Source organism: Sander vitreus, chromosome 18 (genome assembly GCF_031162955.1).
Source record: "Sander vitreus isolate 19-12246 chromosome 18, sanVit1, whole genome shotgun sequence".
NCBI lineage: Eukaryota > Metazoa > Chordata > Actinopteri > Perciformes > Percidae > Sander > Sander vitreus.
This window is the reverse complement of record NC_135872.1, coordinates 13,741,805-13,765,930: the sequence shown is the minus strand read 5'-3', so window position 1 is coordinate 13,765,930 and position 24,126 is coordinate 13,741,805. Positions and strand designations below refer to the sequence as shown.

Here is a 24,126-nt window from a genome sequence, read left to right as displayed (position 1 = left end):
AGTTTAGCTAACAGCTAATTCGGCTATCCGCTAGCTGACAGCTTGATTCAGTCTAAAATAACGTTAACTCAAACTTAACACTAGGTAAAGCTGTCTACAGCTGACGTAACAGCCGTTATATATGTTAACGGTTATTTTAAGGTTTTATTTTGAGGGTCTTTTAAAGTTATTACATGCTGTCTCAGCTAGCGGTTAGCTGAATTAGCTGTTAGCTAAACTAACGTTAGCTTCCTTTGTTCAGTGGTGCGCGGTGGTTTATGGGATGAGTAGTTCCTTCGCTCTGAGATGACGATATGTCTTGTACCTTTGACTTTTTGGGGATTTTCTGTAAGTTTTTTTACTCGAAATGATACGTTGTATGCTTATGAGTCACGTACCACCTGGTTAGCCTAAGGCATGGTCTAAAACTCTTTATATACGGGTTTTTCCAGACGTCAATGGGAGAAATGAATGGGAAATTTACTTCCGGAACCCAAGGTCTCTCAGAGGAGGGGTGGGACTGTTGAGCTCTATTCATTGTCTTTGGAGCAGCTCCAGATTTTGTACTTGATGACATCACAAGTTTGTTATGGCAACACTCATTTACTTATTCCTTTGAGGATTATGACGCCAACAACTTTGTTTCTGGCTTTGAGAGAGACTAGCTCATGTTCATAAATATTGATTGAACTTTTCTAGGCCATAGAAATAACATATTGGATTTTTTTTAAATTTAGGTCGTATTCCCCTTTAATTTTGGGATTTCTCTAAACGTAAAACAAATTTAGCACAAACAAATGACTATCATATCTGCAGCATTTTCATACTACCTTAATAATCCACAGGAGTTTTTCAAACTTCAAAACGTTTTGCTCAGGCACTAGTTGGCCACCACTTGCGGCGTCATATAGGACCCTTCAGAACAACATGGCGGCCACTGGTACGAAGTCGGTTTTGTTCGTTTGCTTGGGTAAGAGACATCATTTTACCCCAAATAAGCTCATGTTATCTTCCTAGAGTGTGGCAGTATAAAACGAATATCACATTCGACCAGAATACCTTTTTTTATAGACTTTAGTAGTTTCTTTAGTTGTTGTTAGGTTTACTTAAGAGCGTCAGCTGAAATGTAACAATAGCTAAGTCGCTGCGGTGAGCTTTTATATAAACCTTTTATTCAAGCCACTTTAATTAGTAAACTGGTAATTTAAAATGTAAAACAGTTTAGTGTGTTTTTATAGAAACGCTGAGTAACGTTACAATACCTGGACGCGAGCAGTTTTGGTGACACAGCATCCCGGAAGTTCACTCATGTCAGATTGTGACAGGTCAGAGTCCATCGTGAAAGCTGCTTGGTTATGACTCTCATATAGAGCTGGGCGATATATCGATATTGTGATATGAGACTAGATATCGTCTTAGATTTTGGATATCGTAATATGGCGTAATAAGTGTTGTCTTTTCCTGGTTTTAAAGGCTGCATTACAGTAAAGTGATGTAATTTTCTGAAATTACCAGACTGTTGTAACTGTTCTATTATTTGCCTTTACCCACTTAGCCATTATATCTACATTACTGATGATTATTTATCAAAAATCTCATTGTGTAAATATTAGGGCTGTCAAACGATAATTTTTTTTAATCGTGATTAATCGCTGAATTTCTATAGTTAATCGCAATTAATCGCTTATTTTATCACATGATTAAAATAGGGTGACCAGACGTCCCGAAAAATTCGGGACAATCCCGAAATCCAAGCAGTTATCCTGAATCCCAAATCCTGCCCTAATTGTCCCGAAAATTAGAGCAAAGTCTCAAGAGCAGACTCTCGAGTAGCTATAGTCTGATAGAACATTAAAAACTGTTGCTGCTCATTGGCTGCTACAGTACGTAGGCGGCTAGGTGCGAATTTTGATAATATGCATTGCTATTTTTCATTCATTCATTGTTGAAATGGAGGCTCATTTTAAGGGAAATACCCCTGGATTACTGCACTTTCACCTGATGCAAAGAAAGCGTTTTGCAATGTATGTAGGAAGGAGTTTGGTATTTCACATGGGGGGGAGTCAGACGTCAGGCTGCATGCTAGCAGCAAACTACATATAACTAACAGCACAACTGTAGAGACCAACACTTTGGTCTCATCCTTCTTTAAGCGGGAGGATGACTCCATGTATAATAAAATGGCTGCTGCTGAGCTGATTTTTTTATTTGTATTTTCGGGTTTACATGACAGACAGTTGAATTCCTGAATATTCATGTTACACCCCCCCCCGTCTCGTCCGTCCCGAATTTGACCCATTCTCATCTTTACTTGACTTGAACTGACATCCAGTGATCACCGGTTAATGAGACAGCGTTTGCAGCACCTTGCAACAGTTCCAGTTGGGCTGCTTTCTCCGTGTCGTACAGGCTGTGTATGCGTGAAAACTACTGTCCCCCTACGGCAATGAGACAGGTCAGAACATGCCAACCGTAGTACGTCTTTAAGACCTGAGTCTTCTACGATGCTGACAGGTCTGCAGTTAGTTGCCACCCAGAGCTGTAGTAATTTTTTGGGATTTGGTTTCATCCACAGGTCGGCGAGTAACACTCTCCAAAATAGTGCTTTGCCTGAGTGGGTAGCATGCTAGTCGGTAGCATCAACCTGAGTTACGTTAATTAGCTCGTAGGTGGTAGCTCAGGCTTGACGTGCTATTTTAATTCGGCTTAACACAATGGGCTTTCGACTTGTCTACGAGCCGTCTGGGAGTTTTGGAAAATAAAAAGCGCCATTCAGAGTTGTGTTGCTGCTGTCTTTCACCATCATGCCTGCAGCCTGCAGCAGGAGGAAATATCGCAGCTTGATGATAAGTAACGGTGCGACAAAGGGTCAAAATAGTAGCCTGTTAGGCACGACGCAAAGCCAAGTGAAGTGTAAAATAAATTAATAAATGCCGGCATGCGATTTTATAAAAAAAAAAAAAATAATTTATGCTTTATGCTCGGCCCTTAATCGCATCGCGATTAACGCGTTAATGCTGACAGCCCTAGTAAATATTTTGTGAAAGCACCAATAGTCAACACTACAATATCGTTGCAGTATCGACATCGAGGTAGTTGTTAAAAAATATTGTGATATTTGATTTTCTCCATATCGCCCAGCCCTACTCTCATACACAGTCTATATGTTTTGACTCCTACTTATCAGCAAAGTGTTTGTAGTTTGTATGTAACACTATACCCTTGCAAAACGTATGTGGAACTTAACTCAACAAGTTCAGAAGTTGCAGTTAACGTTTGGTGTAATGATGTAGCACCATATATTTTGATACAGTGTATTCCCTGGAAAGTGTTGCAGTTTACATGTTTTTTTTCTTAAACATGGCATTAAAGTTTGTCATGGTGTTTTGAACAGGAAATATTTGCAGATCCCCCATCGCTGAAGCAGTCTTTAGGAAGATGGCAACCGATGCTGGCGTTGTTGATAAGGTAATGTCATAATTCATTTATTATTACATCGTACAAAACAGTATTTATAGTACAGGTCACCATAATTGGCCCAATATGACATATACTGACAATCTTCGGCTAATATATTTCCAAAGAGAGCTTTTTCAAAATCACAATTATCAAATTAGCACCAGAAATAAAGCATCAAGCACATAGAAACTACATTTGTTGCAAATGACATGTTCTGTATATTACTACTTACCATTTTTCAAAGCATGCTTCCACTGTTAGTTACTGATGTTGGTGGGAAACAGATACTGTAATTATTGGTGGCACATAATAAAAAAAAAAAACTATCCATGGATGAGATTTAGTAGGGTAATAATCACAAACTATAAAAAAAAAAGATATTTCTATCACCTGGTTATTGATAGTATGGCAATATGCATATATAAAGTATTGGTGGGGAATGATGACGCTGTGGGTGAAATGGTAAATAGAATACATTGATATAAGAATGTCTAAATTGGAGTAAGATTACTGAAGTAGACTAGTTAATAATTTTTAGGCCTAATAATACATAATAACCCAGCTGCAGCCTCTAAAGATCATGACTGAGGGCAGGATGTGTTTCAGAACATTTGTCCTAAATTCCGACTTTTCAGTCTCACTCCTGTCCTCAAGAGTACAACATTGTGCTGCAAATTCTGCATCACCTTCCACATACAGTATCTGACTGTACTTGAGAGTGAATCATTTTTGCTGTGTCATTGTTCCCCGTGCTCTACTCTGCCTAGTGGAGGATAGACAGTGCTGCCACCTCCACCTATGAGATAGGAAACCCTCCAGACCACCGCGGTCAAGCCTGCATGAAGAGTCATGGCGTGCCCATGAAGCATGTGGCCAGGCAGGTACGACCCCCACTTATACATCTCTCTTAGCAGTAGCTAGAGCCCCCTTTTTTGTTCTCTGTTGTTGCAGTGGGTCATAGACAGTGGTGCCACATCTGACTGGAATATAGACAGCTCACCGGATGCCCGTGGTCTGGCCTGCCTAAGGAAGCATGGTATTGAGACGAGCCACAGGGCCCGACAGGTACAACAAGATGTCCCGTGGCTCATAAGTAATAAGTTTTACATTTTCAATTTCAGATTTTCCATTTAAGCCTCCTGTTTCATTAAAGATTCATCCACACGTACCAAAACGATCTTTCTTCCCCCGTCTTCCCTGGCATTGTTTCAAGAATATTAGCGTCCAAACGGATCCATTTGTGAATGACTCAACATGCTACTTCATATTCCAGGCCTATAGGTGGCGCTGTTTCTGCTACAGAAATTCACCAAAAACGGAGAGGAGACTGAGCATGCGCATAAAGCTTGTGCGCTGTATACAAACAGACAGTAGAAGAAGAAACCAAACACAAGAAGAAGACGACGAAAATGGCTAGTGCAAGGAAACCAGAAACTACACAAGCATGTAGTCCGCCGTTGTTGTTATGAGATGTCGTCGCGGGATAAGAGGTTGAAGGCTAGAGGTCGAGGGGTGTGGCGATGACATCATCGATACGCAAAGTATGCCACTCCGCCGTCCAAACGAAGACGCAAGTTTTCAAATTTTTTCACCCTGGGACCAGGTTTCAAAAAAGTGCGTCTTCAGGCAGTGCGTTTACAGGATTTGTTTGGACGATCGACCAAAACCTGCGTTTACACCAAAAAGCGTTTCCGTGTGGATGGCCCCTAAATGAATCCTGCTACCCCCATCATAGATGAAAAGTTATTTAAACCCTGACTCTGGGATCAATTAATGGTGTAATAAAATTACTATACAAATAATTTATAAACTAAAAAAGGTGCATTTTGTGTAAAGAGGGAAAAGTCGTACAAATACCATTACCAACACAACTGGTGTAAAAAAAACCCTCTAATTTAAGCATGTTATTAATACGTAGTCAGACGATGGATGCTACAATTATAAACTGAAAGTGTCTGCTCCGTACAGCAACAGCAAGTCACAGCACAGTGTCAGGAGTCACATAGAGAGTAAGGAACGTTAACAGACAAAACGATGGCAGAGAGTTTTGTGTCAAAGTGAAAAGCACCTGTTTGCAATATTTCTGTGCTAATGGGAAAACCTGATAACCTTAATGAGGCAAGCTGTAAACTGTAAACTTTGGCAGCCATCTCACAGCTGGAATGCTACAGAACACCGGCTCTGCAGTAGAAGCTTGATCGTAGAGGCCAGAGATCAAAGTAAGCGCTGTACAGAACCAGCTCAAATTCACAACAAAAGAAGGGAGACCAAACGTAGTTAAGGATTAAATTAAAACCAATGTATTTAACCCAAATTAAATATCTATCTATAAATTGCAGGAACGTCTATCTGTCTGTCTGTGTGTTATGCGCATATCTCTCGAACCGTTAGTCCGATGAATTTCAAACTTGACAGGTGTCTTGCTATGGGCACGAGTAAGTGCAGTGCCAAAGTTTGACGTTGTTTAGATTAGAAATGCAAAAGATATTGTTAAATATATATATCGGTAAAAGAAGCACACATTGGCTTTTGCCAGTCTAGCTCCTGGCCATTCCCCCTCTCACACTGCACAGAGAGGGTCGAAGAAAGCAGCAGAGCTTTAGCAGCTGAAATGTAACATACACCTCAGACCCACAAAAATGTGTAGTTACTAGTAAGTAGCACTACTTTGGACTGTCTTTGACTTTGAATAAACAAACGACAGTGTTACCGCCTTTGACCTGCTTCCAACGTTAGCTACATGATTGCCAGATATACCAAAATAACTTTTCTTCACTTTCCTGGACACGTGCGGATAGCTGAAAGGAACATCGCGACTGTAGTGTGGAATAAGGTTGGCGAAAAAAAGGCGCTATGCTTTTCCGTGTCTATTTTTTCGCTAAGAGGAAACTCAACATAAAGCCATTTGCCAACACTATATATCAAATAAAAGCCAGACACTATAGGCTACAGTATTAAATTGCTGTGAGCTGTAGCCTACATTCACCACTTCTAACCAGAGGCAGAACATAACATAATCTCAGAGCTGAACCGGGCAGACACAGCACTTTTCATCAGACTCACCCCAAGTTAATTAAGTAGCCTTACTGCTAACTAATAACATTTCCATCGCCAAAATACGCCCCGCAAATCAAATCACCTACTTCACTATTAACGGTCAAGCCACTAAACCTGTATGGAAATTAACACCCCTCTCTCTCTCTCTCGCTCTCGCTCTCTGTCTCTCTCTCTGCGCACACACACAGTCCAGTTCTGATGGTTGATTAACGCAGATATGTGCTGATCAGCTCTCATAACGGGCTGGGTGGGTAGCGCACTGCCATGAGTCAATGACGCTAATGTCTGATTACTCCACATTTTTATTGTGATATTTTGTAATTACATTCTGAATCTGCAACATTCTCGGTCAGGTAAATCAGTAAGTTAGTAGTAGGGTATACAGGGGAGTTGCATATGAAGTGGTTTGGGGTCCTTCTGTAAGTAATTTTGGGGTAGAATTTGGTGCAATGCTGTGCTGGCTATCCTCTCTGTCCTTAAAACACTCTATTTATGTTTCCTTGAGAGAACTCGGGGGTGCATGAGATATTCTGTCTCGTTGGTTTGTCTCTCTGCAAACTATTCAGTCAGACCCTTGTCTAATCTCCTCAAAGCGAGGATGGGGGCACAACCCTTGGCTTTAACCCAGCCAAATCCACACAATGAGCTTTGACAAGCTTTTGCTCTTTCCCTTTTTCCTTTATCACCCTTGAATTTCTATCACTGGCTTTTGCTCCCACGCTCTATTTTCCTATATTCCTCTCAATTTTTGTACTTGGTGAACTTTGCTGAAAGCAGCTGTGAGTATTGGCAGCCTGGGAGATGCTGGAAAACCACATCAACAAATATGTTTGTTTAATAAAGCAAACATGCTCCAAAGTAATCCATAACAAATTATTTTCTTATCAGAAATTAACAACCCAACATTAGATTTATACAGCTGAAATTTAGATGTCATACTTATCAATGTGTTATCATTGAGTTGTTGCCAATTTTTTAACTATAACAAAATCCAGAGACAGCCAAAGGTTGCTCTTTAGGCTGTCATTTAATTTGTCATTTGATGTCATATATTACATATATTATATAGACTCTTGAAACTTGATTTTCAAATATTTGGTAACTTTACTATAAGTCCCCCTATTTAGCATATATAAGCAGTATAAACACATTTAATAAATGGTTTATAACGCACTATAATCATGTATACTATAATTATGCAGATATAAGGACACTGAAGTGTTAATGATGTAATATTTGTCAACAATTATAACTTCTATGGAGACATATTTCATTATAACTGCTTCCTACACTCATTCATTATTTGTTTTTACACCAGCCTTCACTTATGAATGCACACAAGAGTTATAGATGTTGACAAATAATAATAATACATTTTATTTATATAGTTTTTTATACTTCTCAGACACTTTACAATAAACAAGCACATTAAAAACAAGTAAAACAAACACTACCTTATAACTACATTAGAGTGGGTCATAAACAATGTATTAGATGTTTATATACTTCTTATAGTAGGAAATTATTGCTAAGTATTTTTAAGAATTTTTTTTTCTAAATAACTTATTTGAGGAAATATGCCTTTTTCACAGCAGACATTTTGACTTGTCATAGTAGTAGTAATATAATATCTATGGCTTTGTTATATTCAAGTGTCCCAGTAAGCCGTGACAGTGAGTCAGCATGCAGGTCGTCTTTTACTGATAAATTATACACAATTTTACAATATTGTTTCTTCACATTTTCTCAAGGGTTTATCTTTTGAACTTGCTGAACTTGTTATGCGTGTCTCCCTCCTCGTTCCTCATTTACAGTAACAGCCTCTCAGCTCACTCCCAGCCAGATATTTCAGAAATCAGAAAGCATTTTTTTCATTCACTGTTTCAGTTAGTGTGTGAGATGGAAGGAGATGCAATTGAAGGTAGACATGAGCAGAGAGATCAACAGCTGCTGTGATTATCACCACCATCCTGTGAGAGAAATTGGTCAGATCTTTTAGCTACAAGCAGACCCTCTGGGAATATAAACATGATTGATAAACAGTCCTAATAATATATATGTGTGTGTATATATATATAACAGTCCTCCTCTGCTGTTACATGAATGGCCACAGCTGTCTCTGTGAGAGAGCATCGCAGAGTTTTATTCTTGTCTTCTGTTCCTCTTTTTTCATTTGGCTCCTGCTGCCCTTGCCTCGATCTTGGCATTCCTATAAACTGACTCTCAAAACTATTCAGGTTTTTTTTTATTTCCGCTTGTTCCATTAAATCATCACCATCTGAGAACATTAATCACTCTGCTAAACACCCCTCCATATGCTTGCACATGTGCAGCTGCGATGCCTTTCATCAGTTACCTGTGAGTTCAGAATCATGTTAAAGTTGTTATTTTTAAGATTTCAGCCCTGGTTGATTTGGCAGTAACCGCATACATCAAAAACTGCAGCTTTTTTGTTAGAAATATGGCAACAACATGCATCTTTTTACAGTGCAGCAGTGCAGTCATTTTAACAACGAATTCAGTTAATAATTTTTAATTTCATGCTGCACACGGTGCAAGCATTTTGCCACATAGCAGGTCACAGTAAAGTTGATTACCTTGCTGAGGAGTTACAGACAAACAACGTGTATGTTTACATTCAGTGTTACTCCTCCAACAAATTATGTGTTTGAGGTTTAACAAATACATTTCTTTCCTCATTTCAAAACATTTTCAAAGCCAATTTTGTTAAGTCCTTCTGCACTAGAGGTAAAAAAAAAAACTCCACAGGAAACCCTTAAAATAGGGTTAAAAAAGTAAACAATAAACTTTGGCTTTAATTAAATAAAAACTGTAACACTGGATTACCTGCATGCCTCGTTTCCTGTAAATCCCTCGTTCCTGTGAAAGCAATTGGAATCCAGTGCAGGAATGGCACCGCTAACAATGAAAACTTCTATGTAGTGTGATAATAACAGAATGTAAATGCATTGTCTATCCCTGAAAAAATGCTGGCCATAAATATTATCAAAAACAGGGTTTGATTTCATGAAAAATGTAAGGATTATAACTTTAAATGACCAAACTATCTTTATTGTTGTATTAGAAATGATTGGTTTTTACTGTATGTCATTGAACCCTCTCTGAAGGTATAAACAAAAGCTTATATCATTGTTTGTTAATGCTTTGGGAAGAAGTTATTCCCATGGATTTCATTATCATAACATTTATATAATCTGTTCATTATTAGAAGTATGTAACATAACAGCTCTGCATATAGGATAAGATAGATGTTCCACCTCATATCTAAATTGCATCAGAAAAAATACTGTATTACATTATTTCATTTTTGTGTGTTCCCACACAGAGCCAGAAGTAATACTTGTTTTGTCCTGTATTTCTCCTTTACTTCCAGGTAACCAAGGATGATTTCATGAGCTTTGACTACATTCTCTGCATGGATGAGAACAATTTAAGGTACGGTTATTTCAGCTCACAGCAGCAGCAGTGTTTATTATTGCTGTGAATGTGGCTTGCAGAGTCGCTAAAAACACTGGTGTGATGTCTCACCTATTAATGGTTGCCTGGGATCAAAAACACACATTTGCATTGAAAGGGGTCAAACTCAGTTGTCTACTAACTGTCTTCATTAATTATATGTGCTACCCCTTTACATGCACATCAAAATGGTGGTAACATTGAGCTATTACTAACTAACATGCCTCCCTTTTAATTAGCAATATTCTTTCTTAAGCTCTTTCCAAAGGTCAGGGGGAGGGATATTTTTTGATACTTTGAACGTTTAGGGATCATTTTGAGATCACATGCCTATGGCAGATCTGATCTGTAAGCAGCTTACTGAGTTCTTTGGATGCCTCGTCTTTGCTCTTTGGGCAGGCTTTTTTCACCCTTTCTCTCCCACATTATGTTTTTTTCTCCACAAATAATAAGCTGACCAGACTAAGAAAATGAGACCCTGTCTTAGACAAAAGGAACTTTGTCCATGTTTAGTTTTCTTTTAACAGAACCTATCTCATTGTTGTCACTTTGAAATTGTTTATTAATTGTTTGACCTTCTTTAGTTTTTGAATTGCATTGGTTTAAACTGTGTTATGTTCACTTTCTTTTCAGTTCATTTAAGCTTATACCATTGTTTGTTAGGGGGAAGTTAATCACATGGATGTCATTGTCATGTGGTTGTTATATTCTGTCCATTATTGGAAGTTTTAACGTGGCAGCTTTGCATATAGGGTAAGAAAGATGTTCCACATCATATCTGAAAACACTGTATAATATTACTTGATTTTTATTCTGGTCTAGTGGTGACAGGGTTTTTTCTTATTTTTTTCTTCTGTTCTCCTGGAGTTACATGCTTGTTCTTGTCTTTACAGTGAGTTGAACAGGAGAGCCAAACTTGTGAAAAACCACCATTCAAAGATTGAGCTTCTTGGTTCATATGACCCACAGAAGCAGCTCATCATCGAAGACCCGTATTATGTAAGTGTTCAAGTAAATTCTCATGTTAAGAATTTTTAATCATAATTAAGACGATTCCTCCAATGTTAGATTTTAATGTTATTATATACTGTACAGATGTGTGCAATATAGTTATAGTTTCTTTTAAGCTCCGCTGGGAGGGACATTCACAATTTATCCTAATGATCCCCATAAGAGGGTTAATATATTACTGGGGAAATCAGTGGTAATAGACTAAATAGACAATCTGGAGAAGAGATTGGAAACACAAAATTCATGTTTTGACACATTTGACACTATTGTCATCAATTGTAAATGTATTTTCAGAAAAGATAACGGTGTATATACCATGTCAATGTTAAGCAGTGTGGGTATACTTGATCAGAGCTAATTCTTGCGACCGCTTTGTAAATCGAGTATTTATAGTTGCTCTGAATGGCTACACTGGAGGGTGGGGTTCAGACTCTACTGGAAGACATTCATAATGTTGCACTATAGCTAGCGAGAGAAGTTCTGTTCTTAATTCATTCTTAAAGTTTTGTTTCATGGTAGCTGATTGAGAAAATCGGTTTTCAGGGCTTTTTAAACTAACCTTAAAACAGTTTGATGGTGCATAGTGAACTGTGTCTGCAAATAACAAAAAAATATAATATGTAATATTCTCTCACAACAAAACAGAGTTGACTAACGGTGAAATGACAGTACTGTCGGTTCTTTGTTAACTCAATTTAAATAAATGGCTAAACATTAACCATAATATGCTTTTGAACCCTTCCCTTGAGCCCAGTACTAGGGATAGACCAATTATCGGCCCTTTTTTTGGCAGTTTGCAGATTATCTGTATCGCTGTTTTATTTGCCTGATGAAGTGAATTAATTAAAAAGTGTGGTACTTTGGCTCCACTACAGCTCTGTGTCTGTCCCTCTGCTTCAGTTTCACTCACCACTGAGTCTGACTTAATGTCCCACCCACAACACTATCTGACTATCTTTTACTGTGAATTGTGTTGAACGTTTCTAATTTATTATATCATTTCTTAAAGCATTTAAACAAAGTTTTGTGTTGGAACATTCCAAAATCTTAATTTTGACTTATGCATTTTGGTTCCAAATACCGGTTATCAGTTTTCATTAACTACTAATAATCGGTATCAGCCTTGAAAAACCAGTATCGGTCAATCCTTACCTAAACTTACCAAAATCGCAACACTCAGTTCCACGAACCTGTGTCAAGGCAGAATCGCGACACACCTCCAACAGAGGTGTAACATTATAAATGGCCGCTGTTCTGATTTGCGTGCCTGAGTCTGTTTCCCGACGGTTCAGTAAACTGCCGTTAGCGTCCTTAGCACCGGAGTTAAGTACTGACCTGGTTTGGATTGCTGTAATGAATGTGGCTGGCTGCTAGCTGGCTAGGGGCTGACTGTGGATGTGTCCCCGGGCCGGGGCTGTTGTCAGCTGTCATCCCGATTGAAGCCTTGCAGCGCCGGGAGAGTGAGGCAGACAGACAGTGGTGTGCTAGCTGGCTAAATTACCATTAGATTAGTCGTCTATGTGTACAGTTAACGTTACTGATGAATTCGTAGGTTAGCCCAGAGTTGTTAACCGTGGTCAAAATAATCATACTAAAAATAACTGAGCGTGTTGAACGATGTCGTAATCTTCTGTTACCCACCAAGAATTAGCTAACGTTATAGACCAAGCATTAGCATTAGCTACCTTCTCAACCAGCACCTTTTATAGTAGGCACCAAAGCACTTTTCCTCTTTGGTCTCCCTACAGGTTGGAGGCGGAATTGTCCATTACTGTTATCATTACCATTATTCTTATGTCTCATTCGAACGAGTTGATGAACCATTGAAACAATTTTGGAAACATTATTTTAAGGTACAAAAGAATCTTTGGTGTTGGATCGATCGATATTGAAATCAATCAATATCAATAAATAAGGTCTCTATTGTATTACTGCAAAGTGGCATGTAATCAATGACAAAACGATGCCCTGTAGCAAAAAAAAAGTTGTATTATGTTTACTGAGAAAATGTAATTACCCCCCATAAAAAATAAAAAAAAATGTCTTGAGTTGTTTTGATGGAAAATGTGTAGCCAAAGCTCTGTTGGCCCTGTGATAATGTATGTGTGTCCAACTGCAGTTACATTATGTGGAACCCTAAAAGAGTCATCAATTAATCAGTGATGTGGAGGTTGTGGTGGACAACAGTTGATGGGACTGTAGTCAGTTATAATTTATCTCAGATTTTGACTTTGAACACCACTTTTATTTATGGTGGCTATCAGCAGAAGTGTGTCTACTGGTAGCTTTTTGCCAGAAAAAGGGGCGATTGAATGTTCTTTACAGTCGATGTGGTTTGGATACTTGACAGTATTGAATTGTGGTCCCTCGCCACGTGGCAAGACAGCAAAGTGAGCAAAAAGGAGCCAGATAGTCACCATTAATGTGTCAAGATAAATGGAGACAGATGTTTTCTTGTCCATTTAATGTGATTGTCATTACTACACATAACTGACACTTTTAAATTTAGCTTTAAAGGCCCTGAATACCTACCTACCAGAATTTGACTACTTATCGTGGCTGTCATTTAGATGCTAGTGGCATGGCTATAAGGATGGCACCATTTTAAGCCAGACTGAAATATCTTAGCAACTATTGGATGGATTGTCATGAAATTATATATATTTTAAGTAGAGATGTTCCTAAAACGCTGGTATCGGTATCGGGAAGTACTGCAGTTTATGCACCGATCCGATACCACGTAAAGAGCCCTAAAGAAAATCTACGTTAAAGTAGTTTATTTATGTTCTTTTTCCGTTATGTAAGTGACTGTCAAACTGCATAATAAAAGAAAGTTCTGGGGCGTTCATGTTTCACAAAGAGTTTAACCTGAGCCAGACCGACAACAAAGATAGAAATAATATCACATCCATACAGGGATAGTAGTATACAGTTGTTAAAACATAATAAAATATATGACACACTGGTATCGGATCGGTACTCGGTATCGGCCGATACGCAAGTTCAGGTATCAGAATTGGTATCGGGAAGCAAAAAATGGTATCGGACCATCTCTAATTTTAAGTTGTACAGAGGGTTAATTTTAACGACTATGATCATATCCTTCCTATCCTATCATCGAGTGCCACCACTGTTGGATGGATTTGTTTGGAATTTGGTTCAGACACCCATGTTCCCCAGAGGATGAATTGTAATGACTTTGGTCTTCTGACTTTTTATCTAGCACCATCAACAGGTCAACATTTTAGTACATTGGTTTATGATCAAATACTTGCAAAACTAATGACATTGTGACATAATGACAGCATTAGCTGTAATTTGTGTTGCTAACCGGCTATTCTGGATCAACGGTGGTTCATTTACCGGATAGTTCCGCCTAATGCCCATCGCTTTCCGCTTTCTTTGTGTTTACATTAAACTAACTAACTAACTGGGACATTTTGGGACCAATTGGTGGAGATTTGCTATAATACACACGCCGATAACACTGGTAAGAGCAAATTACGTTTAATCATGTATCCAGCTAATTTAAATAGCTCACCTTTCTGTATTGCGTGAACAGTTTTAACTTCATTTAATATTGTATGTGGCGTTTTATTTTGCGGGGTGCAAATGTTCCACCTAAATAAGTTTCTTCCCGAGACTATTTTGCAGAGCCACTCTCGCTGCGTCCGGATCTTAGCGATGCCCAAGACAATTGTGATTGGTTTAAAGAAATGCAAACAACCCCTGACCCTGATTTTTTCCTCCTATCCCGGAGTGTACGCTCCTGTTGCCAGACCTTCCTCCGCAGCGCTGTGGAGATAGGTCTGGCAAATCACCACTTTGAACCGTGAAAATTTCAGAAGTACTCTTGCTGTTTTGTGAACCTTTTTTGATTTCGCCGCATTTTTCCATAATTTAGTCATAAATGTGCTCTGATATTCTTCAAATTCACAAAAAAAGGGACAAGCTACTTATGCCTGAAATAGTAACATAAAAACAATTTGCATGTTTTGGTGTTTTTATTAAATTATTTGTTTGAACATACAAAGTCAGGTTGGAACAGAAAGTGAACCCTTGTTTTTAGTAAGTTTTACAGCAGTAAAATCAAAACCAAATGTTTTCTGCATGTGACGGTCACATCTCCACATTGGCCAAGAGGAATTTTAGGCCATTTCCCCTTACAAAAGGTTTAACTATATTGATATTTCAGGAATGTCTTGACCATGAATGGCTCTCTTCAATTCATTGACCCTAACCATTCTGAAACATTATTTTTCTTATGTCTAAGACATTTTGTAGTTTATATTTCACTGTGTTTATGGGCATATTCGTGTTGCATCTCCCAACTTCTATTAAGCATTAGCTGACACTTCCTCTTAAACGACTACTGATTATGGTGATCTCTACTCCATGCTTCACTTTAAGGATGATGTTAAGGCTATTTGTTTTGTATTACTCCAAACAAAGTGTAAGCTGTTTCTAGAACAAAATATAATATTTTATTGTCCCAGTAACATAATAGAGCATTCACATTTACAGGTCAATTGTGAAGGGGTTCCCACACTATTTCCTATTTGAATTTTTGATATTGAGATTATTTAATAAATATGACAATTAGGAAAACGAGTTACAAATTGTAACTCTAGATTCTATGAGTATAGGCGTAGCCCTCTAAGAGCTGTCGCTATTGGGTTTATCCCTTTTGTGCATGCGCAGTCGTGAAGATTTTCTTTCCCGCCCTTGCGTCCAGCACGGGCCCCAACTACGTCCGCAGATACTGTATATAACATGAGCGGACCCGTTCATCTCCCAACATCAGCATTTTCTTCAGCCAATGTTAGTGGAGCAGGTGGCCCGAATCTTAGAGGGCTACGCCTATGCTCATAGAATCTGGAGTTACAATTCGTAACTATCGTTCTATTTCGTATAGGCTTCGCCCTCTAAGAGCTGTCGCTATTGGGTTAGGGCGAAGCTGATGTAGTCATTGCCACCTGCGACACAAGGTCCACAAGCGGGACATAGACCAACTCCTCTCCTAATTGCACTGACAGGTCAATGTATCAAATAATATATTATTTATATAAATTTTTTGATAAAAACCCTGTCATGATTATGAATTGGCCTAATACTTGATTATTATCATTATTGGTGATAATTATGATTTCATATTTGTTATGATGATTAATAATTATGGGGTACTCACATTCCTCTCTGCCACCAGTGCAGGAGGGATGGAGACAGCAGGCAAAACGTACTGTGATAACGCGCGTACCGGGCACAGCCGGTGGAAAGCCTCCTCCGCGTTGTTGCCATGAGGTGGAGGAAAAAAAAAACCTTGAGGGAAAACAGATCCACCGTTGCTCTCCCGAACCTGTTCCATAACATCTGAACAATAGCGAGATGTTAGGTCCGCTGCCCGGTTCAGGACCCTGGGGATGTAAACCGCTCTGAGGGACAAAAGGTGACTGTGGGCCCATAGCAGGAGGCTTCTGGCTATTTCCAACAGCCGAGCGCACGCCCCCCTGACGGCTTATGCACGCTGCTGCTGTAATGTTGTCTGTCCACACAACGACATGTTTCCTTGCTATCACTGGGGCGAAGTGTATCAATACCTTCAGCACCGTGGATAGCTCCAGGCAATTTATGTGTGGGAGAGGGGAAGCTGTCCATCTCCCCCCCACTACTTGTGACTTGCACATTCTGCCCCAGCCGGTAAGGGACACGTCTGTGTACACTGTCACGTGTGACGTCACTCTGCCCAGGGGAACTCCGGCCGTCAGGTCCAGGGGTTTCCCCAGTACGCCAGGTCCGACTGAAGGAGGGATGGTCAGCATCCGCCACTTGTGGCAAATTGGGTCGAGGTGCAGACGATGGAACCATCTCTGAATCTATCTCATGTGGAGGAGACCCAGGGGAACTACCACGTGGCTCACAGACATCATGCCCAGGAGGCGCATCACAGACCGTGCCGACACTGTTGAGCGAGGCGTGATGCGTGACAGCAGCGAGCTCAATGCGTCCAGCCTTGGCGCTGACAGTCTGGCTCTCATGATGGAAGAATCCATGCCCACACCCAGATAAACTATTGTCTGTGGGGAGACCAGTGAGCTCTTTTGCCAGTTTATGGCAAAGCCCAGTGTCTGAAGGTGCTGCACAGTTTCCAAGATGTGGAGCGCAGCCTCCTCTCGCGAGGGTGCCAAAACGAGCAGATCGTCTAGATAAAAAAGGACTGATGCGTCGGTTGTATTGGAAATGGGCCCCCTGAAAAGAGAAACGCAGTAATTTCCTGTGTTTAGGGATAATTTGGATGTGAAAGTATGCGTCTTTCAGATCCACAGATGTGAACCACTTGTGCCGGCGCACACATTCCAGTACGTGCTTGACCGTCAGCATGCGGAATGGACATTCCTTGATGTACCAGTTGAATTGGGACAGGTCGAGGATGGGACGCACCCCACCTGTCCTTTTCGGTGTGAGGAAATAATGGGAGTAAAACCCTCCGTTCTCCTCCTTCAGAGGAACGCGAAAAATGGCCCCCTTTGTCAGCAGCTCCTTCAGCTCTGACGCCAGGGCGGCTGTCTCTTCCTGAGATGACATAGTTGTCTCCAGCACGCCGGCAAAGCGAGGTGGGGGGGGAGGCGAACTGGAGCGTGTAGCCCTGTGTTATTAGCTTTGAATCCATGTGTGTCAAACTGCTCCATGCTGCGCTGTGCTCTGCGAGCGGGCACGCGCATGCCTGTGTGTTGTCTATTGACATGGTCAGCAGGGAGCGCAGAGCAGAGCCCATTCTGCCGCTGCGCTAGGTCGTGTCGCGCAGCCCATGGTAGGGCCTTGTTGAAAGGGCGGTGGCCGGTCACCGTCACTTAAGACGGGAGCGGCCAATGGGTCAGAGCCCCTTGTGTCGCAGGTGGCATTGACTACATCAGCTTCGCCCTAACCCAATAGCGACAGCTCATAGAGGGCGAAGCCTATACGAAATGGAACAATTATTTGAGTGTTATTAGTTGACATAGAGTGTATTTATCTATTACAGTGACTTAAATTATCACATTTTATGGCTAAAATGTGCATACATGTAGTTAATTCCAAAGGGTTCACGTTATCCTTCTTGACAGGTTACGTCTTCTGCATCATGAAACAGTAAAGATAATTTAATATGCCTTATTATAGTGACTTTGATGAAGATCAGACTACATTTTGTGGATGAATTGTGCATGAATGTAGGTAGTTCCAAAAAGTCCACTTTCTTTCTCATGGCACTGTATTTCTCCCTGAGGAAGTGCTATTTATCCAAATTTGAGTTTGGTGCTTAAGCTCACACTAAGTGTACAGTTGAAGCCAGATGACATCAGTCTGGGATCTGATTCCTTCGCCACAACAAGAATTTTGCACTCAGAAGGGGAGCTGAAAATATAGTGATTAAGTAAAACTGACCACACCACAGAACAGGCCCTACATATCTACTACAGCTGTATTTGATATTTGTTTAGTTGCAACTCAAAACAGATCTAACAGATGTATGTAATGATTCAGCTATCAGTACTTGGCTGAAACATATTTTAATATCTCTTTTTTCTGTTTTATTTCTTAGGGGAGTGACAAAGACTTTGAAAAGGTGTACGAACAGTGTGTACGTTGCTGCAAAGCATTCCTGGAGATGAACTCTTAACATCTGACCTTAAACAATCTTTGCTGAAGCTTTTGGATTACCATGAAAAATGTACCAAAAATGCTTTGAGTGTTTCACACAAGCGCTCATCACTATAACCCTCTTGTTGATGTCACATTTGTTTTTTTGAAACAAATTTGTTTCAGTGTAGTAAATGTTATACAAACCACACATTGTGTACATTTAGAAAGATGTTGCGTGGACAAGTTTGTAGACTGTAAATCCAAGTGATTAATAAAATAGATGATGAGTATGACTGTCAGAGACTTATTTTTACACACAAATCATTAATCTTTACATTTTGAATATGTTAAAGCATTTATATGAATGAAGATATCCTGCAGACCATAATGCATGACTGGACATCTCTGAGGTTTACAGGTCAAAGGCTGACACGCTTCAAAAGTAATGCTAGCCTAAATGCTAAACGGAAATAGGAAAACAGGATCTGTTTTCACTCATTTCCCATTAAGGTAACATTCAACTCCTCTTTATAGTAGGGCTGGGTGATATGGAGAAAATCAAATATCACGATATTTTTTACCAAATACCTCGATATTGTAGTGTTGACTATTGATGCTTTCACAAAATATTTACACAATGAGATTTTTGATAAATAATCATCAGTAATGTGGACATAATGACTAAGTGGGTAAAGGCAAATAATAGAACAGCTAGAACAGTCTGGTAAGTTCAGAAAATGACATCACTTTACTGTAATGCAGCCTTTAAAACCAGGAAAAGACAACACTTACAATATCCAAAACCTAAGATGATATCTAGTCTTATATCACGATATCAATATCATATCGATATATTGCCCAGCTCTACTTTATAGACACCAATGTTATCCAGCTGTGTGCCAACCAACACTTACTGGTGGTAAACCCATGATAGACTCATCAGTGCCAATACAAATTGCCATTCAGTGTGATTCATCTCCACACGGTGAAGTTGTGGTTCATCCTAGTGAGTGATAGACCATTGAGAAAGGGCTGTAAATCATTAAACAAAGGTGGAGTCAAAGGTTTGATGAACCAACTGGTGACTGGAGGGTTTCCAATTGTTGAATGATTTAGTTTTGGGGGGTGTATTCCTTAAAGTCATAGGGCCTTATCTATGACGGAACTTGCATGTGAAGCTAAGATGGATTGCATCTTGGCAGATGTTATCTATTTTCTGGTCTTGGTGAGTTGTGTGCATCTTAATCTTTTGGACACAATGTGGTCCAATCTGAGCTTTATTTAGTACTGAAATCAAGCACAAAGTAGTTGCTAGTTAATATTTCATACCAAACAACCTGTACGAATCCACTCCGGTATACAAGCAAATTATGGCTACAAAGTTCAGTTAAAGGAATAGTTTGACATTTGGGAAATATGACTATTAGCTTTCTTGCAGAGAGTTAGATGACAAAGATTGATACCACTCATATATGTACGCTAAATTTGCCAAATAAACATTCACAAGTCGGTTTGCTTATCTTAAAGACTGAAAGCGGGGGGGAAGTCAGTAGCCCTGCTCTGTCTGACGGCAACAAAATGTGCCTACCAGCACCTCTAAAGCTCACTAATTGGTACGTTAAATCTTTTTTAATCCATACATAAACCAGGATCTTAAAACTACAACTTAAACTATCAATAATGTTCTATTTTTTGGTATGAAGTACTTCCAGTGAAAGTGTTCTAGTGTGAGGTCTATGGATTGTATGAGTATGAGTTATCAGGATATTGTTTTTGGAAAGGGAGTTTTTTAAAACATTCATCATTTCTTTTTGGTTTACAAAAAAAGAAACCAGAAAGGAAAAACAGGGAACCATACCAGTCAACCACCAGGATGTACCTAAATGACACAAATCTCAAAACTTAAAACAAGTTCAATGGAGTCAAGTGAGAAAATAAGTTGTTTAATAATTTGGTGAACTGTCCCTATTTTAAAGGAGCTCCTTTCCCAGTATGAATGTTTTATGACTGAAATATGCTGAACTGCAGTGGGACATTCATCAGATCTGTAGTCGCAGAAGCATTCCACATTGCAAGACAGGGACGTAAGAGAAAATATAAGACAAAGACCATTCATATTTGTACCAATCTTATAATTTAATTAAATATATTTCATTTTTAGATATATTTGTATTTAACAGCCATTTAATGACCATTTAAATGCAAGTCACTTTAATTTATGGTAGATGGGTGGATATCCTTATGCTTTTCTTTACAGTATGTACATCATATTTCTCGTTTCCTATGGCCTATAGTCGAGTGTATAGTGACAACTCAAATAATATATAAATATAGACTTAACCACGCTCTACTAAGATCCACAGGAGGGCTATGACTTACAACCGCCACTTCCTTTTTTAACATGTCTTGCAAAGACGCAGAGAAATGTTCATGTAATTAATAATTTAATCACAGTTCTTTCTCAGTGTGAGCACAAGTGGGCGAAACTATGCCGTGACTGATGCCAGGGGACTGTGAGAGCTGCAGTGCAGTAGAAAGGATGGGCTCAACCCACAACGCTCGTACAGAGCGAACCAATCAGAAGAAGAAATCAAGTCATATGAAAAATTTGGATTTTGCTCTTTTCTTAGAGGAAATAAACAGAATTAAAATATGCAATCTCTTTTTTTTTTGTCTTAGCAACATCTTTATGGATGCCAGCAGGAAAATTGGCCTCACGGTTGTTTCTCTCAGCCACTTGTTTCTTTCTCCACTTTTCAGCTTCACTATCTTTATCTTGGTCTGGTTTTGTTGGCTGGTTGCCTTCCTCGTGGTGACAGCCAACCATCGAGCCCCACCCAGAGCGGTGGGAGGCAGTAATCCATGCCTAAGCAGAGCAGGCCTCACTGAAGGGCAATACTGTGCCTAATGTCAGTTGGGGCTGGTCAGAGTATTTTAGGCTTCCCTCTTACTGTCCTTTTCCCAAGTTGTTTTCTCGTGTAAAACTTGTGTTTGGTTTCAACCTGCAATGAAGAGGAAATCAAATTCAGCGCAGTGACCAACTTAGCAGCACTAGACAAAATGATTCGCTTTACAAAAAGAACTTCAATAAATCAAACTCGCTGTGCTGCTGCAAAGGCACATGTGTACCGACACGGCACGTATATCACCATTGTGAACATTTAGATCTTTACGCTGTAAACTTCAGCCGTTACTTGCACAGACTTCTGTCTTAAAGTAGCAATAGCACAATGTAAAAACACTGTTTAATTACAAATGAAAATCCTGCATTCAGAATTTTACTTACATAAAAGTACAGACATATCAGCAAAATAGAGTTAACATGTCAAAAGTGAAATTACTGATGTAGAATGGCCCCTTTTTGAGTAGTATATTATTGAATTATTATTATTGGCATTCATGTGTAAGCAGCATGTTAATGCTGTCGCTGCTCAAGGTGATTTAAACTTTTTTGCTGTTGGGTAGTTGAATCTCAAACAATGCATAATTTTTATAACTTGTTCATGTTTAGTGTGTAAAATATGAATCATCAAAGTAACTAGTCACTATAACAATATTTCCCTTTGAAATATAGTGGAGTAGAGGGATACAATTTATAAATAAAATTGTAGGTACCAATAGACCCTTTTAAGAAGAACCACCCAAAATTATTTACACATCTCTTTAACCTTAAACAGCACAAATCATTTGTTTGAATAAAATGTGAATATATTACAGTACCTTGTGTGTGCTACCCCTCTGTGCACTGCGGGCTGCCGGCTAGTCTGGTGAGAAGCCGCGCACATCTTTTGAAATCTGAGAAGAGAAGAACCGGAGAGACATTGCGTATGAGTGGATATTTTTTCACACAAAAAGTGTTTTGACATTGGACTGACAAAGAGAGTCATTTCTCATTGTGTAAGGGCTTACATGCAGGTATAGTGCAGTCTCTGGTGTGGTGGTAGAGTCTGTACACGTGCTTCCTGCACTTGGGACTGAAATAAAGTGGACCTGAAAGGGAAGACAGCAGACTGTGAGAACATTTCCAGCTCTGCAGCCACTAGCACTAACATCTGTTTTAAAGTCATAGTCACAGTATGTGAGGTTATCATTCAGTTGTTTGTATTTTCGCCTCAACCACCCTTCATCCATCCCATAACACTTTGTTTCTTTCAGAACATTCCTTCTCTAACTTTTGACACTCAAGCACCAGTGACACAGAAGTAGCCTTACCTGTTATATGTTTTAGGAATTTCTCCTTCTTTCTGAGATCTCTGGGGAATACGGCTGTGGAAAGAGAGAAGATGGGAAATAAGTGTTAGCTGCCTTAAAATAGCACATTATTACCTAAATTGATTTTCTCAGGGTGCATCTGTCACATCACCTGGAGCAGGAATGCCTTTGTACTGTAAATTAAAACCTGGGTAAACCTTGATATCCAGTTAGAGGCAAACAAAAACAAGAAAACAGGAAATCATAATGAAACAACAGGATGCTTTTCGTTTCAATTTTACAGGTTTTGAGATTTCTGCCTCCAACCAAATATCTGCATGAATAGACAGCACTTAAGGTAGCTTAAAAATGTGTTTGGTAATTTGGGTGCAACAACCCTTTAACTTTATCCCGTGTTAGTTCTATCAGTCTACAATGACTTGGCAATCTGAATATTAGACATATCCCAGTAGGCTACATCCTTCATTATAGACTACACCATCCTCTTGAGAGAGAAGATATGGGTCCCGCCCCGACGACGAGCCATCACTCACCGACAGTCTGATCCCCTCTGTCTGTTTTCAAATTGCGTAAATCCTTTGGTTCCACCGGAGAGCTCCTCGACCTTGATGTTAACGGGGCTTCCGTTTTTGCGCTGTGGCGACCACGGCTCTCCTCCACGTATTTTACGATCTCCACCATCCGCATCAAGTCCTGCTGCGCGTCCCGGCCGGCTGCAGCAGGCGCCGGAGCCGCCGACGGCGCGCTCACGCTGCAGTGACCGGTCAGCGTGCATATCAGTAGCACCAGTCGCATAGTGACGTGCTTACGCAGTCCGCTCATAGCTCCCGTGGAGAGAGAGAAAAAGTGAACTCCTTCTCCAACGCTTCTGGGGAATAAAGTTGAACCGGAGACCTGCAAGAGAGATCGAGCATGGATGTCAAAGTGCTTCTGATTTAATGAGCCAGATCACCATTAGACCCGCTGAGAACATGGTGAAGAAGTATTGTAACTGCTGATCTGCAGACCATATTTTGACTGTGAGTCACAAAGCTTTCCACGTCTTGCTATTTTGCTTCATCTTAATTTAAAGAAATTCACATTTGCATTCATTTAACAAGTAAAAACACAGAACATAGTCACAATAATAGTAACTTTGTGCAACCACTTCCACGTTATTCGTTCTCTAAACTAGCTTATATCACAACCCCGCATCATATTGTAACCAGTTTTGCTATACATTCTTTAGAAATCAATGTAGAGGCAATTCACTGGATGCTATTTTGGCCATAAATAAATAGGCTAGAAGTAGCCTACCTATGCTACAGGTGTTTT

At 39.7% G+C, this 24,126-nt stretch overlaps 2 protein-coding genes across 3 annotated transcripts; one reads left to right on the top strand and one right to left on the bottom strand.

The window, feature by feature from the left end:
* Nucleotides 1–851: 851 nt before the first annotated feature.
* acp1 (acid phosphatase 1) lies at nt 852–18,893 on the top strand. 2 transcript variants are annotated; one of them, XM_078274503.1, is made up of 6 exons: nt 852–949; nt 3,374–3,447; nt 4,206–4,319; nt 9,890–9,951; nt 10,866–10,971; nt 18,560–18,893. In XM_078274503.1, exons 1-6 carry the CDS (start codon nt 907–909, stop codon nt 18,635–18,637), a joined length of 477 nt encoding a protein of 158 aa, XP_078130629.1. In that variant the 5' UTR covers nt 852–906; the 3' UTR covers nt 18,638–18,893. The 2 variants fall into 2 exon arrangements, with proteins under 2 accessions (XP_078130629.1, XP_078130627.1); XM_078274501.1 differs by lacking the exon at nt 4,206–4,319 and adding an exon at nt 4,390–4,503 and having other exon boundaries at nt 853–949.
* A 1,854-nt stretch (nt 18,894–20,747) lies between these two features.
* On the bottom strand, nt 20,748–23,705 carry alkal2a (ALK and LTK ligand 2a). The gene is made up of 5 exons (XM_078274981.1): nt 23,346–23,705; nt 22,813–22,866; nt 22,510–22,590; nt 22,321–22,395; nt 20,748–21,602 (listed from the first exon to the last, which is right to left on the bottom strand). Exons 1-4 carry the CDS (start codon nt 23,632–23,634, stop codon nt 22,331–22,333), a joined length of 489 nt encoding a protein of 162 aa, XP_078131107.1. The 5' UTR covers nt 23,635–23,705; the 3' UTR covers nt 20,748–21,602; nt 22,321–22,330.
* Nucleotides 23,706–24,126: the final 421 nt, after the last annotated feature.

Coding starts and splice junctions, on each gene's coding strand:
- acp1 (XM_078274503.1), top strand. CDS start 907: ATGGCGGCCACTGGTACGAAGTCGGTTTTGTTCGTTTGCTTGG. Junction 4,320..9,889: donor TGAAGCATGTGGCCAGGCAG/GTACGACCCCCA, acceptor CTTTACTTCCAG/GTAACCAAGGATGATTTCAT. Junction 10,972..18,559: donor TCATCGAAGACCCGTATTAT/GTAAGTGTTCAA, acceptor TTTATTTCTTAG/GGGAGTGACAAAGACTTTGA.
- alkal2a (XM_078274981.1), bottom strand. CDS start 23,634: ATGAGCGGACTGCGTAAGCACGTCACTATGCGACTGGTGCTACTGATA. Junction 22,867..23,345: donor CAGAGGGGATCAGACTGTCG/GTGAGTGATGGC, acceptor CTCTTTCCACAG/CCGTATTCCCCAGAGATCTC. Junction 22,591..22,812: donor ATTCCTAAAACATATAACAG/GTAAGGCTACTT, acceptor CTTCCCTTTCAG/GTCCACTTTATTTCAGTCCC.